This window comes from Sinocyclocheilus rhinocerous, unplaced genomic scaffold (genome assembly GCF_001515625.1).
Source record: "Sinocyclocheilus rhinocerous isolate Xijiao unplaced genomic scaffold, SAMN03320098_v1.1 scaffold532, whole genome shotgun sequence".
NCBI classification, from domain to species: domain Eukaryota; kingdom Metazoa; phylum Chordata; class Actinopteri; order Cypriniformes; family Cyprinidae; genus Sinocyclocheilus; species Sinocyclocheilus rhinocerous.
In genome coordinates, this window is record NW_015642820.1 from 274463 (window position 1) to 294403 (window position 19941).

General features: G+C 34.5%; 1 protein-coding gene across 1 annotated transcript in view; it reads left to right on the top strand.

Annotated features, from left to right (window-relative positions):
- epha8 (eph receptor A8) overlaps positions 1–19941 on the top strand; it is a 111904-nt gene that overhangs the window by 6243 nt on the left and 85720 nt on the right. Inside the window, exon 2 of the mRNA XM_016573817.1 lies at positions 8819–9130. Coding sequence (XP_016429303.1) covers positions 8839–9130 — 292 coding nt within the window. The 5' untranslated portion in view covers positions 8819–8838. The remainder of the gene's footprint in view (positions 1–8818; positions 9131–19941) is intronic.

Genomic DNA, 19941 nt, shown 5'->3' on the forward strand with positions numbered 1-19941 from the left:
TATGTTTTGCAGAGGGAGCTTCTGAAACTTATTACAAATATACACATTTAACCTTCATATTCCCTGAATGCAAACATATGAATAATTTAATTTAATTTAATTTAATTTAATTTAATTTAATTTTTTTTACAACAAAGATTGAAATATATGGCAATTATGACTGGAGCTTTCAAGCTTCAAAAAACACACAAAAGCAGAATAAAAGTCCATATATCTTATAAATTACATTTGAAGTCTTATGAAGTCATAATATAATATAATATAATATAATATAATATAATATAATACCAAAATTATTTTGGGGTGAGATATTCCTTTAAAGTTTTCAAACACCAGGAAAAGTCTTTGAAAAGTGATTGTCTGCAAGGTTGTATCAGAAAAAAAAAGAGCTAAGAGATGATGTAATGGCAACAAGAGAACAACAAGTCCTGCCAAAAACATGACGTAAGACAACAATGCATGCCATGATGCGTTAATACAGAGCAGCATTTTGTTAATACGATATTTTTTCGTAAACTACATTCATCTTATCCTTTTTCTAGGCATGAGCATGATTCATCGCAATACTAATTACATTTATTATGTTTTCTCCATAAATAGGTGACTCCATTAGACTACACGCGCGTGCTGCTGCAGGTTTATATATAGACCGGCGTAGTGACTCGCACCATCTGCTGCCACACAGTGCCACAAAATGGCAGGCCGCGGGGTAGCCAGGCAGGTAATTCAAGGCTGCCGTGTGCCCGAGCGTCCATCAAGCTCCCCAGCAGTGCCTCTCATGCTGCAGTATGTTGGAGTTTATGAAACACTTGGAGGCAGACACACGGCTGGTTAGTGCGGGCCGTCCCGCATCACAGTGCATCAGGATGAGACGGGACGATTGGCTGCTGGTTGCTTGAGGGATGCGGACTAAGGAAATCTTCATTTGAATTAGTACTGTCAAATGATTAATCGCGATTAATCGCATCCAAAATAAAAGTTTGTCTATTTATTAAGTACTGTGTATATTTATTATGTATATATAAATACAAACACATGCATGTATACATTTAAGAAAAATACGTTATGTTTATATATTAAATATTTTTTATATATAATATAAAATATAAGAATATGAATATATAAATGTATAAACATGTAAATATTTTCAAAATATGTACTGTATGTGTGTGTATTTATATATACGTAATAAATATACACAGTACACATACATATATAATGTAAACAAAAACTTTTATTTTGGATGCGATTAATCGTTTGACAGCACTAATTTTAATTGTTGCTAGCACTGTCTAGAATAGGCCCGTGTGAAATTTTATGCCAAAGATAAACAATGTAAATAAAGAATTAGATTCTCATTAGAGAAAATTAAGTTCATTTTTAAGACCATTATAGTCGGCATCATATGGAAATTCACCCTTCCTGTTTTCTTAATGCATGCTGTTCATCTTACTGTGAACAATCTGTTTAATTATTAAAAATTTTTGACCTTGTAATTTTTAATCAGACTGTCATAAATTGATCTTCTGGTAAAAAAGACTTTATCCATTCAAGCAACAACCTGCCCTACATTTTCCTTCTTTTTCTTTTTGATAATCCATTGGCACATCACAGTATGGAAGAAAAGATCTGTCGCTACTTTCGCTGCATCGTGACGTAAAGGGAATAGTTCACCCAAAAATGAAAATTTTGTCATCATTTTCTCATCCTCATGTCGTTCCAAATCTGTATGAGGTTTTTTTTTCTTTCTTATGTTGAACATAAAAGAAGACATTTTGAAGAATGCTGGTAATCAAACAGTTGCTGGTCCCCATTGACTTCCATAGTATGTCTTTCCCTACTATGGAAGTCAATGGGGACCAAAAACCGGGGTGCTATGCAACAGTTTGTGTTGTGCGAGAGTCAATGTAATGGAAAGGGTGACCTCTGGTGGTGAATGAACGGAAGTCCATGGACAGAATTCGTGACACATAGTATGTCTTTCCCTACTATGGAAGTCAATGGGGACCAAAAACTGTTTGGTTCTTTGAAATTCTTCAAAATATCTTCTTTTGTGTTAAACATAAGAACAAAGTGTATAGAGCTTTGGATGATTAAATTATGACAAAATTTTCATTTTGGGGTGAACTATTCCTTTAAGGATATTTTATAGATATTCACTAAATGCAAATGAGTAACAAAACATAAAAATATATATTTTTTACATTTAAAATTTTCTAATGTTAAATTTTTGTATTATTATATATTTATAATATTTGACCTGGATGTGTTTTTTGTTTGACAGAGGAAGCTTCAGTAGTTTATGACAAAGATGCACATTTTACTGTCAATTTCACTTAATTATAAAAAAAGGTTATACAATTCATTTTTGTATTTAATAAATAATTTTCTGTCAAATAAATGTATAGATGATATTTTATTAAAAATCAATTTTTATGCATTATATATATATATATATATATATGTGTGTGTGTGTGTGTGTGTGTGTGTGTATATATATATATATATATATACTGTATATATTAGGTCTGTCAGTTTAATGCGTTAACTTAATAATAAATAAATAATGCAATTAAAATATTTTATCAAAGTAATGCACTGGCCCTGCCCCCAAACCTGTACATCATCTTACATAAAGTTGACTGTTGACAAATAAGTTGCAGGGCAACAACTCCATAAATGCAGTTATGGCCTAAAATTCAAGATATTCAAGAGTTTTTGTTTCATATTTATGTCACACTATAATATATATATACATATTTCTGGACATTAGTCTTGGAGATTTGTTCTGCCAGGGAAACTACAGTAGCTTTATGAGGAAAAACAGACTCCGTGTTGTGGCGGTGTTGACGAGAGTCGTTTCAGTCCCGCGCGATCCGTCGATGTGTGATCACTTCTTCTTTCTTAGATCTCCTCAGCTCCTTCTCACAGAAGCACACAGTGTTTCTTCCACAAAATACCACTTGTCGTATGTTATTTTGATCGTGCCTTAATGATGTCCCATTGATTATTTCTTAGGAAACAAAGAGCTGCACTTGAAGCGAAATGAAATATTCTTGATTTTAATGAGAGGTTTTGCTTATGAGCTGTGAGACGTATGGTTTACGCTGATTACAAGTTCTATCGCATTATCTCTCTCTCTCTCTCTCTCTCTCTCTCTCTCTCTCTCTCTTATATACATATTTCTGGACATTAGTCTTGGAGATTTGTTCTGCCAGGGAAACTACAGTAGCTTTATGAGGAAAAACAGACTCCGTATTGTGGCGGTGTTGACGAGAGTCGTTTCAGTCCCGCGCGATCCGTCGATGTGTGATCACTTCTTCTTTCTTAGATCTCCTCAGCTCCTTCTCACAGAAGCACACAGTGTTTCTTCCACAAAATACCACTTGTCGTATGTTATTTTGATCGTGCCTTAATGATGACCCATTGATAATTTCTTAGGAAACAAAGAGCTGCATTCGAAGCGAAATGAAATATTCTTGATTTTAATGAGAGGTTTTGCTTATGAGCTGTGAGACGTATGGTTTACGCTGATTACAAGTTCTATCGCATTATCTCTCTCTCTCTCTCTCTCTCTCTCTCTCTCAGAATGCCTGTCATATATGCATTGTTTGTGTTCAGCAATTGAAATGGTACAAAATGGTTGTTTTATTTTTATCTTTATTTTTTTCTTTGTTAAACTAAAGTCAGGCAGAACCTGAAACAATAATCATCCAGTTTATGTGCAGATTTGGGCACATCTGTGTTTTATTTAATTATATTCAGTGTTTTTGTTTTTTGCTGTGAACTCAGAAGTCATGCAAATGATGTTTAACTTCAATGATTGCTCATGTAAGCATTAATAGTGTAGAAATATATATCAAACAACCACTGAGCTCGTTCATAATGCAGTAAACGCTAAAGCAGCTTTGATGCTGAAATGTAGTTATAAGCTTTAATCATGCGATTGTTCTTGTGGCACTTGTGGCAAGTTTTTAGGGAGCATCATTTGTGTGGGTGTTTCTCCACATCTGGTGAAAGGCGAACAGCTGTAAAGCTCAGATGCCGGGCTGCTCTCGTCTCCTCCGGAGGATTAGTAACTGGAGTGCTAAAGAAGCCTCTGCTGCTAAAACGCTAGTGCGTCTAAAAGCACACTGCTGAGGAAAGGAAATCATTTTGTGTGCCTCTGTTAATCTGAACACTATCTGGATATTCTAGGTGCTAAATGCATAAAGGAATGTATTTGAAAGTATGAAATCAATCCGTATGATTTAGTCACCCATCCTTAAAATGTTCTAGTCTCTTTTCCACGCCGCAGAGGCACAATAGTTGTTCTTGACCTTAAAACAGGCATGTATAGAGCAAGGAGCTGTAAACACTGCAAAAAGTATTGTTCCTTGTTAGAGCTTTGGCCTGGAAGATATAGTGTATTATGTAAGTAACTGGAGTGCTAAAGAAGCCTCTGCTGCTAAAACGCTAGTGCGTCTAAAAGCACACTGCTGAGGAAAGGAAATAATTTTGTGTGCCTCTGTTAATCTGAACACTATCTGGATATTCTAGGTGCTAAATGCATAAAGGAATGTATTTGAAAGTATGAAATAAATCCGTATGATTTAGTCACCCATCCTTAAAATGTTTTAGTCTCTTTTCCACGCCGCAGAGGCACAATATATGTTCTTGACCTTAAAATAGGCATGTATAGAGCAAGGAGCTGTAAACACTGCAAAAAGTATTGTTCCTTGTTAGAGCTTTGGCCTGGAAGATATAGTGTATTATGTAATAATGTTGTTTGCCATTTTTTTTCTTTGTCACAATACACAGTTTTAAATGAAAGTATACGCAACCATTTAAAAGTTTGAAGTTGGTAAGACTGATGAAGGAAGTCTCTTATGTTCACCAAGGCTGCATTTATTTGAACAAAATATTGTTCAATATTTTTACAATTTCAAATAATTGTTTTCTATTTTACTATATTTTAAAATGTAATTTATTCCTGTGTAGCAAAGCTGAATTTTCACCATCGTTACTCCAGTCTTCAGTGTCGCATGATCCTTCAGAAATCACTCTAATATGATGATTTGCTGCTCAAGAAACATTTTTTTATTAATGTTGAAAACAGCATTTATCAGAAACCATTTTTCTTTTGTATAAAAAGTCTGTACTGTTGCTTTTGATCAATTTAATGCATCCTTGCTGAATAAAATTATTTTTAAAGGCTTTTAACTGATACTGTATATGGAAAAACATGCTTTCTGCATACATAATCCATATTTTATAACAATTATAACAATTGCCATCTTGCCATCTCATGTATATTAATTACCTTATGTGACATTTACTCAGTAGTTATACTTTATTTTGCTAAAAAACTATCTGACCAGTGCCACTCATTGCACATAAAGTTGACGTTTTACATGCTCAGCTATTTTTTCCTTGTTGCCAAGCAACATGACACGTTTATAATATCTTTGGGAAGGTTTATTGTCTGCCAGACAAAGATCATTGAAGTATGCTAAAAATGAACAGCAAACCACGCCTTAAAATGGCATGATTTGAGAAATCAAGATGTCTGCAGCACAGATCAGATGTTTAGTACTTTGAGTTAGATGCTAATCATTATGGAATAGCTCACGCACAAATGAACATTTACTCACCCTCAGGCCATCCAAGATGTAGATTGAGCATTACATCACTTGCTCACCAATGGATCCTCTGTAGTGAATGGGTGCCATCAGAATGAGAGTCCAAACGGCTGATTTAAAAATGGATTATGGACTTGTATTTTAGCCAGAAGAAACTTTTAAAGTTAAAAACATCTTAATGATGAGTTTGTTTATTGCAATCACAGCTTTTCACAAGATGTTATCTGGAGTCGTGTGGATTACTGTGATGTTTTTAATCAGCTGTTTGGACTCTCATTCTGATGGCACCCATTCACTGCAGAGCATCCATTGATGAGCAAGTGATGCAATGCAAAATTTCTCCAAATCTGATTCAATGAAGAAACTCATCTACATCATGGATGGCCTGAGGATGAGAAAATTTTCAGCGAATTTTCATTTTGGGGTCAACTGTTCCTTCAATCTTAAGTATGAGGAATAATAACTGAGCAATAATAGCATTTGAACAACATATAAGCTCTAAATCGGCCTGGAGTTCTAAACAGAGGCTCATAGACTCCTTCAAATGTCTTGGCCCTCTTGCACGTAGGCATCTTGCTCACAGGAGGGGCTGAACAGCGCTAGCTGTGACCCAGCACAACATCTTCCCTGTGTTCTCAGCCTGAGCAGGAAAGACATTGGCAGGCGAAACGCAGACCCTCGCTTTGGCTCCGAATCCTCCCAGTGTCTCTCCTTCCCTCTTCCTCTCATCTTCTGTCAGTTTCTCCCGCCCAGCTGCAGAGCCAGAGATGGAGCTAGAACGATTTGTGGTAGCACTGCTTTACTTTAAACTTTTATTAATGACATTTGACGAACATTTTTACAAGTTAAAATGCTTATTATGAAACAAATCATTCTAGTTCTGTCTAGAAGAGCTGTATAATTCTACTTACATGACCCTGTGGAATACTTGATTTTGATCGGTCAATCGCAGCATTCTTTGGTCAGATATTTTTATATAATGACTGTTGTTCTGGCAACAGATTTTTAAGTTTCATATCTCTCATGTGACTCATGCACTTTCTTGTTGCGTAGTGAAATAATTTGGTAACACTTTACAATAAGGGTGGGGGAAAAACCGATTCACATATGAATCGTGATTCAGTCTTCTAGCGATTCGCATCAATTCACAGATTTCAAAAATCGATTTTCTAGATAATATAATAATAACATGATGTTGTCGGAAGAAAACAGCAACAGCAATGGAGGAGGAAAAACAAATAGTCCTGCCCCATTTTCAGCGAGGGCAACTGTTTGGAAAACTATTATATTAATTATTGATCTTTTGTTATTATGGGAAGTAGGGACGTGCCCGGATAATGAATCCGTAGGCGCGAAAAATGAACAACGTGTTCTACGGGGCCACTAAAGGGACGTGGTTAGCTGCTTGCTAGTGGTTGCCTGTTACATTACACTACATAAAATGTTATTTACCACGTAAGCAGAGTAAGGAGAGATGACTGATTGGACGATGACGAATGATTTGCAGATCCTGAGCACCACTGATAAACATCTAATCTTGTAAAATGGGTGGTAAGTACTGCCGCTCCGTAGTATACACAGAGTGCGTGTGATCAGAATCTCGAAAGTAAAAGTAAAAAGCGAGCATGCATTCAAAAGCGGTTTCAATGCCTCGCACATTAATAACGGCTCCCGGTTTTAATGACTTAATGAAAAAAAAAAAAGTTACCAATTTTCTGTATAAGCCATACTGTATATGTACAATCAAACAATCAAACATATTGGTGGACGGATTGTTTACATTTGAGAACATCAGCTATATGCATGAAGTAAATATACTGCAAATTAGCATAATGTGTAAAAAATATATTTTCCATGGCTAAAAAGTTTGTGCATTTCAGCAGAAATCTGAAATTGGTTATGCAAAATGTTATGCAAAATGTGTGTGATACTAGCAGTGATACTAGCAGAAAAGGAGTGTTCCGTAGTGAGAAATTGAGCTTTTTTTATGGATTAAGTTGAATCAATGTCAGCAAAGCAAATTGTGACTCCAGTTTGGAGGTTGGAGGTCTAACTGAATCAGATATTGCCATGAGAAATGCTCTGAGAAGAGATGAAGCTGCAAGCCGATACACAGACATAATTTTATCTGCACCTGAAGCACTTAATCAGAAAATCCATCAGACGATGGCGACGGAGGTGGCCTCTTGTTCATAAATAATAACACACTGATCTGAAATTGAATGTCCTGCTTTTTTATCTGCTAAAATGAGGGAGGAAGGATATTTGATAAACATATCGAATACGCAGCATCACTTTGAGATTGTAAAGATTCTGATAAAGTTGTACTATTTATGTTATTATTGACAGTACTATCACTCGGTAATCCAGTATTTTTGAGTGTTAAATAAATAAAATAGTGCTGTATTTTAGGAGTATTCGGAAAGAGTTGTACGGTAGACGCCATTTGGGATAAAAAATTACACAGGAACTGATCTAGATATTGAAAATACAGCAGAAAAAGCTGAAAAGGGTATCTGGTTCTAACGTTTGCTAATCAGATTAGATTGCGTGTATGTGCATGTATTTTAGTAGTGGGTTTAATTGAATTATTTGACATTGATATTTGCAGTGCTATGTTTTAAGAAAAAATATGCTGTCATAAAAGGTTAAAAAAAAAAGACCCCAAGGAAAGTAAATAATTATTTCTGGCAAGTCTTTATTATGTAGAAAATATGAATTTTAAGCATAACTATATATATATATAGTGGTGTGAAAAAGTTTTTGCCCCCTTCCTGTTTTTTTAATTGTTTGCATATTTGTCACACTTAAAAGATTCAGATCATCAAACAAATTTTAATATTACACAAAGATAACCTGAGTAAATTCAAACTGCTCAGTTTGTGTTCTCTTATCTGATTGGAATATTTTCCTTAAAAGCTTTTTTTATGTTTATATAATTTTTGATCATTACATTTTTTGACAATTACAAACAAACAAAAAAAATCCTTATTTTCTGTAAAAGAAAAGTTTTTTTCTTATTAAAATCTGAAAGTAATCAAATGCTCTAAACAAATAAAATAAATACAGTTTAAAAAAATATTTATCAATTAATATATGCATAGGAATGTGGCCAGAGATAAGAGGTATGCTGGATGTAAAGCTAGGGATGTGCATATTCCAAAACCTGCCTTCTGATTGGCTGCTCTCTTTGACAGGCAGTGCTGGACACGCCCCCATGCTGCGCCTGGTGGTGTTGCATGTGCCCAAGTGCAGGCAGGCAGTTTTGAAAGCAGTTCCTGATAGAGACTACTGTTCCGATTCTACACTGGCAGAGAACGAGAGAGGGAGTGAGCGAGGGAGAGGGGAGAGCGAGCGAGAGAGAGACAGAGGGAGAGAGAGAGAGAGCTTTCTCCCCGTGCGCCGGGTCCACATTTGCACGATGGCATCAGATCCAGGGCTGCTGCCCCTCTTAGTGTGGACTATATCAATGCAGGTCCTGGGCTCCAGAGGAACGTCTAACAATGAAGGTAAGTGTGGATGTGTGTGTGTGAATGTGCATCATATGGATGGGAATTTTGTTGTCTTGCTTTCAGATGACAGGGTGATATATAGGGAGATCGGGGCTAGTTGTCACAGGGGGAAGTTGTCACAAGCTAACTATATGATTTTCAGTGTAAAGTTAATCAAATGTGTTTCATCTAGCAGAAGGTCTTGAATTTTAACAGTTTTTATTCTGTCCTCCAAACTAATATTCCTTTATCATCATATTTTTGTTACAGCTGTTAGATAAATGCGGTAAAACAAGAGTGACGTACATTAAGATAAAAGCCAGCTATATAATGAACATAGATTTGAATTATGCTTTTTAGGACAAGGCTATTTTTCATAAGTATCTAATTGGGGCAGGTTGTACCAAGTTGTTTAAATGTTGCAATAGTTTAATGTTTTCGTATACTACGTTTTCTAGTTTTGCATAATTTGGATTGAATTCCACTGGAAAGCCTATAATAGGCTGTTTAAAGGTAGATTTCCATTGTGACTATATAGTGTGACAACATGCCCCGCTATCCCTAAAGGTAAATCTGTATTCAGTAAACTGCCCAATGGTGTAAATAGCTTTTTATGTTTAAAAAATATTGACTTTCAAAAATAAACCTTCTTTGAGAAATATTTAAAGTGTGACAACTAGCCCCGGTCTCTTCTTAGTGATACTTGGTGATTAAGAATTTGTATGCATCAGTGCAAAAGCCAAGAAAACTTTATTTGAGAGAGACGTGCATGTGTGCGTTAAACAACAACAACAAAATGATTCTGCTCATGGAAAGTCCTTGTAAATCATATATAATCATTTAGATGTGAGTGTGTGTGGGCTGATCTGTTGCTGTGAAAGAGGGAACACGCCGCCTGTTCGGATCTGTCATTGTGATTGAACTGATGCCGTCACTTTTTCTGAGTTCTGCTGGGCTCATCGGTGCGATAGCATACACAAAGAGAGCGTTTCTGATTCTTGTTAGGGTTGCTGATAGAAGTCTACCATCATATCACACACTACATGTGATTCTTATTAGCAGTGATCCTATATTTTTGAGCATTCAATTGCCAAAAAGAGCACTGTCGGGAAATATATTAGATGTATTAATGATGTACAGCGCATCATATCTAACATCAGATAATCGCTTGAGTTGTTCTTTTACACACACACGCGCACACACACACACACACACACACACTGTGCATTGTTGTCTTGTTAAGTTGGCAGTATCCTGTGTGCTCTTGTTCGGCTCTGTCCGAAATAAAGGATGAAATATTCTGGTGGAGAAAAGGTTGATAACCTCTGCTCTAGACTAATAACTTTTACATTTAAAATTATTTAACAATGGCTTTACAGTCTGATGATGTCAGCATGCTAATTTCATGCATAACTGAAGGTGTTTGTTCATAAAATGTGCATTTATCTTTTCGTACGTTTGGATAGACACTAAAACATTCATTATCAACATATTGACAGGATCCTATGTACATATTTACATTTACTTATTTAATTAATCTAATTTATTATAAAATATAATATATTACAAATAATATATTTTGAATATATGTATATTTACTAATTTAATGTTTTATATGTAATTATATATATATATATATATTACATTCAATCCTGTCTTTGAATCAGATTTATGAACATCTTTGGCAAAACAAATTCATCTTTTTCTTAAAATAGATATTTCTATAAATAAGTTTAATAATACATAAGTTGTTTTAGTTGATGTCAATAATTCTTTATTTAATTTCTTTACATATTTCTTTAGTTTATTATGAAATACAATATATTATATATTAAAATATATCTCAAATATATTATAAATTAATATTATGAATCCGTCTATTCTATTCTATTCTATTCTATTCTATTCTATTGTTCTGTTCTATTCTATTAATTTTCTGTTTACTAAAGTCTCAGATTCAGATTCACAAACAGTTGTACATCTCTAAATTAGTTAAAGTAATACATAAAGTGTTTTAGTTGCTGTTAATAATTCTTTATTTAATATTTAATTAATTTAGTTTATTATGAAATATATTATAAATTAAAATATATTACAAATATATTATGAATTCATCCTATGTATTCTATTCTATTCTATGGTATTCTATTGTATTGTATTCTATTCTTTGTAGAATATAATCAGAGACCTTAAAGTCTCTGATTCAGATTCATAAACAGTTGTACATATCTAGATAACTGTCAACATTTTGTTGCGATCAGTAAATAGATGTTGTTGAAGATTTATTTTTATTTTTCCAAAGAAATTACTATGTTTTAAGTATCAATCCACAGACTCGCAACATTACTGTGTAGCATTATTGAAAACCCAGGCTGTGGAATATTGCAGTCATCAATGGTTGATTTCTGTTTTATTGTCATATCATATTTGTTTACTATGAGGACAGGAAACAGTTTTGACCTCGTGACCTTATCCAGCCTCTGTTTTCCCCTGTTTCCAGCCATAGCATGTTTTTGATCTCAGGGAGAGGGTTTTGCGTGTGGCGGAGTCTGCAGCTCAGACACACTAAGTGAACACACGGTTCGCGTGATATTTCTGCCTCTCCAGTCACTGTCACAAATGGTTCAATACAGCGTAAAGACCGCTGAGGTGAGAGAGAGCTCGAGAGGCAGTCTGAAAAACACTCCAGACGAGAGAATGGAGGAGACCGGGGCTAGTTGTCACGCAGGAAAGTTCTCACAGTTGCTTTATCTCACAGTTTTTGAGACAAAAATCCAATGCATAAATGATATTTAATATCAATACTTTAAGGTTTGAGTCTTTACAGGAACTGGCTTTCAGAAACAAACCCTCCTTGAGAAATATCCACTGACGTAAGACGTGTGACAACTAGCCCCGTTCTTCCTTATGCGGTATAAAAACAAATAAACCTTTCAATTTCACCTTTAATTTAACACCCGATGCTTTCAAAGACTTCTCTGCCGAAATTTGGTCTGAACGAGTTGCAGTGACAAAAGAAAACAAGGCCCTATTTTGAGCTCTCAATTGATGAGACGCATGTTTGAAATTCAAAGTAACTGTGTTCTTTAATGCTATGCTGTTCGGTGCATTACTACTGATGCATTTGGTGTTTTGCCGAATTGTTCCATTAACCTGCACAAAAGTCCTTTGAAAAGCATTTTTACCTGCCCTATAAAGTACTGTAGCTTTTGTGCGAGTGCAAAATTAAGCTGGAGTTGTGCAGTGCATAAAGCATCCAAGTGATTTTTCTCTGTCGTGATGATTGTTGTGCATATTCTTGTGTTAAAGATGAATGGTTTTGCCCGAGACGCTAAAACTCAATGCATGTTTTGTCATTATTTAAAAGGACATTAGAAAATGCTGACATCAAATGCACTAACAAAGAGAGGGAGAGGAGTGATTATGAAGAAGGAGCACAATAATAATAATAAGAAAAATTGTAATTAAATCTTTTTATTGACTTTTTTTAATCATCAGGCATTCAATCAAACATACTTATAACATTCTTTCTTTCTTTCTTTCTTTCTTTCTATGCTGAAAGACATTAACAGAGTAAGATATAGGCGACCCAATTAATTTCACATTTCTGTTGACTGAAGGACAAGTGCAAGGAAAAACATTATTAAGAGACAAAAAAGTTTTGTTAAGTGCCTTCTTGTCTAGAGTTTAGTTCTCCGCTGTGTAATTTTCTAGATTGGCCCTTAATCCAGAACATCATTGGAATACTTATCAGTGGATCTGTGCAATCCATATTAGAAACCAAGTCAATTTTAGTCAGACAGTTTCTCAAAGACCCTTTGCATGGTGATAAATGAATGAAATCTTGTTTGAAGATTGACTTTTTTCCCCTACATGATTGGCACCTTTCTGATTAGAAAAGATTAGCGTGAATGTTGTTTTGTCAAATATCAATGCTCTGCTCCGCTCTGATGATTTTACAGCACACTCGAGCATTGAACATCAACCTTTTGGGGTTTATAGGGGTTTGCAGATGTAGGTCCGTATCGGAATCGCTTTAGTAAGAATCTTCTCTTAAATGCGCTAAAGAACATTCAAAGTTCATCCTAAACAAGTTGTACTGTCTCTTCCTCTTATAAAATGATATTATTACTTCATTCATCCTGTTACATGATGTAGTCATCTTAATGCTCTACAAAGAGTTTGACAGTACAACTGTAAAAAGATGATTGGAATCTTAATAAAAGATTATTTCAATATTACATGTTTAATTTAATTGTTTACTTTTTTCAGTGTATATGAGCTACTCTTTTCTAACTCCTACTCTAGAAATTAACTGAATTTAATTTGGATGGAACTTTGTCCAATTATGAGCATAATATGAAGAACAGAACAGATTCATTTACATTTTTCATTTAGCAGACTCTTTTATCCAAAACAACTTACAAATGAGGAATATAACAAGCGGTTCATCATAAAGAGACACATAAACAGAAGAAGTGCTCACAAGTTTCGGACATCATTTAGATTACGATATTTTAGCAGCATTGAGATACTATTATCATTTGTATTAATATATTGAATCTGTTCATATTTTCTGTTTTCAGTATAATTTTAGTTAAGTATTTGGTTTGTTGTGTTTTTAACATTGTTTTAGTGTTTATGTATGAAACTAGTGACCTTATCCAGCCTCTGTTTTCCCCTGTTTCCAGCCATAGCATGTTTTTGATCTCAGGGAGAGGGTTTTGCGTGTGGCGGAGTCTGCAGCTCAGACACACTAAGTGAACACACGGTTCGCGTGATATTTCTGCCTCTCCAGTCACTGTCACAAATGGTTCAATACAGCGTAAAGACCGCTGAGGTGAGAGAGAGCTCGAGAGGCAGTCTGAAAAACACTCCAGACGAGAGAATGGAGGAGACCGGGGCTAGTTGTCACGCAGGAAAGTTCTCACAGTTGCTTTATCTCACAGTTTTTGAGACAAAAATCCAATGATATTTAATATCAATACTTTAAGGTTTGAGTCTTTACAGGAACTGGCTTTCAGAAACAAACCCTCCTTGAGAAATATCCACTGACGTAAGACGTGTGACAACTAGCCCCGTTCTTCCTTATGCGGTATAAAAACAAATAAACCTTTCAATTTCACCTTTAATTTAACACCCGATGCTTTCAAAGACTTCTCTGCCGAAATTTGGTCTGAACGAGTTGCAGTGACAAAAGAAAACAAGGCCCTATTTTGAGCTCTCAATTGATGAGACGCATGTTTGAAATTCAAAGTAACTGTGTTCTTTAATGCTATGCTGTTCAGTGCATTACTACTGATGCATTTGGTGTTTTGCCGAATTGTTCCATTAACCTGCACAAAAGTCCTTTGAAAAGCATTTTTACCTGCCCTATAAAGTACTGTAGCTTTTGTGCGAGTGCAAAATTAAGCTGGAGTTGTGCAGTGCATAAAGCATCCAAGTGATTTTTCTCTGTCGTGATGATTGTTGTGCATATTCTTGTGTTAAAGATGAATGGTTTTGCCCGAGACGCTAAAACTCAATGCATGTTTTGTCATTATTTAAAAGGACATTAGAAAATGCTGACATCAAATGCACTAACAAAGAGAGGGAGAGGAGTGATTATGAAGAAGGAGCACAATAATAATAATAAGAAAAATTGTAATTAAATCTTTTTATTGACTTTTTTTAATCATCAGGCATTCAATCAAACATACTTATAACATTCTTTCTTTCTTTCTTTCTTTCTTTCTATGCTGAAAGACATTAACAGAGTAAGATATAGGCGACCCAATTAATTTCACATTTCTGTTGACTGAAGGACAAGTGCAAGGAAAAACATTATTAAGAGACAAAAAAGTTTTGTTAAGTGCCTTCTTGTCTAGAGTTTAGTTCTCCGCTGTGTAATTTTCTAGATTGGCCCTTAATCCAGAACATCATTGGAATACTTATCAGTGGATCTGTGCAATCCATATTAGAAACCAAGTCAATTTTAGTCAGACAGTTTCTCAAAGACCCTTTGCATGGTGATAAATGAATGAAATCTTGTTTGAAGATTGACTTTTTTCCCCTACATGATTGGCACCTTTCTGATTAGAAAAGATTAGCGTGAATGTTGTTTTGTCAAATATCAATGCTCTGCTCCGCTCTGATGATTTTACAGCACACTCGAGCATTGAACATCAACCTTTTGGGGTTTATAGGGGTTTGCAGATGTAGGTCCGTATCGGAATCGCTTTAGTAAGAATCTTCTCTTAAATGCGCTAAAGAACATTCAAAGTTCATCCTAAACAAGTTGTACTGTCTCTTCCTCTTATAAAATGATATTATTACTTCATTCATCCTGTTACATGATGTAGTCATCTTAATGCTCTACAAAGAGTTTGACAGTACAACTGTAAAAAGATGATTGGAATCTTAATAAAAGATTATTTCAATATTACATGTTTAATTTAATTGTTTACTTTTTTCAGTGTATATGAGCTACTCTTTTCTAACTCCTACTCTAGAAATTAACTGAATTTAATTTGGATGGAACTTTGTCCAATTATGAGCATAATATGAAGAACAGAACAGATTCATTTACATTTTTCATTTAGCAGACTCTTTTATCCAAAACAACTTACAAATGAGGAATATAACAAGCGGTTCATCATAAAGAGACACATAAACAGAAGAAGTGCTCACAAGTTTCGGACATCATTTAGATTACGATATTTTAGCAGCATTGAGATACTATTATCATTTGTATTAATATATTGAATCTGTTCATATTTTCTGTTTTCAGTATAATTTTAGTTAAGTATTTGGTTTGTTGTGTTTTTAACATTGTTTTAGTGTTTATGTATGAAACTAGTTGAAATATATATATATAGAGTATTTATTTTATTTAATTTTATTTCAACATTTTCAAGTAATGAAAATGTTTTTAATAGATTTAGTTTTAGTTTCTGTTTTAGTTAACTAAATAACCCTGGATAGATTATAGTAAATATCACATTTCATGAGTTAAAGTCATGGTTATTTATTTTTTATACATTAAAAAGTGTTTAATTCATAAAATCATAATTGATGTATTATGTTTGTAAAATCTGAGAATTTTGTAAAAACAAAACAAAACAAAACAAAAAACATGCATATTGTGTATAATGTATAGTGCTTTGTTTTCTGATTTAAGTATGATCCACTTAAGTGAAAAGTCTTCAAGTGCAACAAACAAAACTGATGATTTTCCAGCATTCAACAGAACATTCTACTTAATATTTTGTACTTGTGCAGTATGCGATCTAAATTCAACACGCTTGCATTTCTGCATGTAAGTTACATCAAAGCTTCGATGCCTTTAAAAGAGGGAAGAAAAGTGACTGTTGAAGTGTGACAGTGGAAAAAAAAAGATCCCAAAGCAAATCCTTATCTTCCCATGAAGGAAACAATAATTCCAGAACAAGACTGTCAAATCCCTTTCGTCTCTTTATATCCATGCGGGAGGCCGAGGAAAGAGACGGCAGTCCTGCTCTGTAATTGGGGTCTCAGCATCACAGGGTTCATGCACGATTTCAGCTGGGTTACGCACAATTTCCCCGATGTGTCCTGCTGTTTTGAGGCCTCGCACTGCCTTGCTTTTGCAGGATGCATTTGCTCTGATCTGTTTAGCGTTTTTTACCGAGCGTCTTGTGTTGATAAAATGAAAGGAATGCAGTGTGTGAGATGCATTATGATTTCTTACATGTCCGTCCTCGGTGTTGAGAAAAAGCAGAGCCGAAAACCTGCATGTGGCTCTCGCCGTCTTGGGAATCTGATATTGATTGCGGTCCGTTTGTGACTTTGATAAGTGGGAATTCGGCAGTGGGTGAGAGACACTAGGCTTTTGAAGGGAGGCTGTAGTGCTTTAGCATCTGACTGATAACACAAAAGGCTGTGGGTTCAGTTCCTAGAGGAGAACAAGAGGGACACTGAGATCCTGTAAAGATTTACACTGCATATAATCATCTTACTCAGCTGTGGTTTTGGTTGCTGTTGCTCCAAAGTTTGGGGATAGTAATTTTAATGCTGTAAATTAATGCTTTTTTCAATCTGTAATTTTAAAAAACGATTTCATTTTTTAAAAAGTATCATGGTTTCTACAAAAAAAAAAAAAAAAAACTAAGTAGCACTACTGTTTTAACCTTAATAATAATAATTACAAATGTTTCTTGAGCAGCAAATCAGCATATCAGAATGATTTCTGAAGGATCATGTGACACTGAAGACTGGAGTAATGATGCTGAAAATTAATCTTTGCATCACAGAAATAAATTACAATATTTTATAAATAATAGAAAAGAGTTATTTTAAATTGTAATATTATTTCAAAAATATTATTGTTTTTACCGTATTTTTGATTATATAAATGCAGCCTTGGTGAGCATATATTTAATGTTTTTATTAAAAAAAATAATCTAACCAATCCCATGCTTTTGAATAGAAGTGTAGATCTTGAAAAGAAGATATCTTTTAACATAAGATATAAAAAAGAGAAATATTACTGAATTGAGTAAAAGAAAATAAATGTAAAGAAAAAAAGCTATATTTACATGTACAAAAGTGACATGGTCACATTATTATTTGGCATAAATTTGGGCACATCTACTATCATTTGTTATTTGTAATATTTTTAATGCAATAAGTAAAGCATGGAGGTATGGGAGTTATTCAGTGACTAAAACATGTCAAAATTATAAAGATTCTCTTATGATCTTATTTTTTTCTAGACTGCCTTTTATTCTGTACATTTTCTCAACTTCCATGCTCTGGGATTCTGGGATGCTTTTTAGGTAACACTTTATTTTAAGGTGTCCTTGTTACACATGTTACATACTTACTATTATAATAACAATAAATGATGCATAATTACATGCAAGTAACCCTAAACCAAACCCTAACCATATAGTAAGTGCAATTAGTATTACTAAGTACTCAAATGTATAATTACACTGTAACAAGGACAGCTTAAAATAAAGTGTAACCCTTTTTTAACATTATTCAAGGAGAAACATCTAAATGGAGTACTGTTTGGCTGCTTTTCCTTCAATATACCCCAACCTTTTACATGTTATATTTGTACAGAATAGGCAGTTTATGCTATTCCACAACATTTGTAAAGACAAGCGTTTAAGCATAGTTTAAGTTCATGAGAAACCGAAGTTTACTCAAAGGGGCGCAAACGTCTGACTGGTAATGTATGTTAGTTCTCTTTGCATGACTTGTACGTACATTATTTGGTTACAGCTGAGAAATTACAGCATATATTTAACTAAGTTCACCAGCCATTCAGGATCTTGCTTTGCTGAAATGTTTGTTTGAGGTACAATGTTATCTGTGCACCATCAAACGATAGAGCATCTTTATCAGACAACACTGTTGACTGTCTGGGTTTGCAGCTGTGTGTTTGCAGTACTGAACTTGTGTTACAAGGATTTCGAAATCATTACAGGCGCTCGTGTTTAGTGCAGCCAGGGCTTCAGATCGCTAAACAATGAGAAGACTCCAGTTCGGAGACTCGTTTCACAGAAATAGCATACGTTATTTGATGTTGCTGAATGTATTTTGCATTTGTTCCCGACCCTAAAATGAAATGATGTGTCAGTCTGTGCAGTTTGCTCTCTGCCAGCTGTAGTACAAGCCTGAAAGAGATGAACAGACCGGATGCCTGACAGGGAGAAAGAAAGAGCCACTTGCTGCTGTTTTTTAGGAGGAAGGGAAGGCGATAGAGAGTGTGAGAGCGCTAGAACGAAAGGAGATAGATGGCGTTTCGGCGTGGTGGAAAATGGAGTAGCCCACAGCAGACATAAACGAATGCCCGTGCTGAACTTTATGGCAGTGCTTGTGCCGTGACAATCTACTGCTCCAGCCGGAGGACCCGTTTCTGTCACGCTGACCAGATGCACCTCAGCCTCTCTGCGTGATGGAGAGCCCAAACTCCACTGTGTGCTTGTGCTGCAGGAGCCATCAAACAGTGATTCTTCACCTCGCAGAGACGCTTCCTCAAACTAGAGATCAGCCCGCTCTTCGATGAAGGAGCTAATCTGGTTTGAAATAATTGGATTAGGTTTAGTCCCAAACATTTATTAAACCGACAGTCGCCATTAATTGTGCCAGACCAGGATTAGGCTTTATCTGAACATGACACCTTTTAAAGTTTTGTTTTTGCCAGAATTGTGCAGAATCTCATTGTTACGCAGTTTTATATTGATTTTTAAAAAATTATTGAAAACTTTAAGAATGCATTTTTTATGTACATCGACTTACAATAAGGACATAAATAAAATAATAGTGTACATGTTTTATTGTATTTACTGTATTAAATTTATTGTATGAAATTCATTCTTATATTTAATTAATAAAAAATGTAGAGAGATGAAGAGATGTATTGCTTGTAATTAAGAGAAAAGTTTGAAAAGGCTGAAATTCTTTAAAAGAGAGAGAGAGAAACAGATAGGATTCCTTTTCATGGGGTTTATTTTATATTTTATACATTTATAAAATATAACAATAATACACACACACACACACACACATTTAGATATATAGATATAATTTTAATATAATATTTTAATATTTTAACATGTTACAATTTTAATATTTATCAATACAAATACAATACACAATATATACAATGTATTTGTGTATATAATATTCATATTTATTAATACAATTTTACAATATTGTTAAATAAGCATCTACGTAAAATGATATTATTATTCAAATATTATTACTGTAATATGTAGGAGCTCATGATAGTGTTAAGCTTACTTTTCTTAAAAATGTCTCACACACACACACACACACCCCGCTGCAGGTGATACACA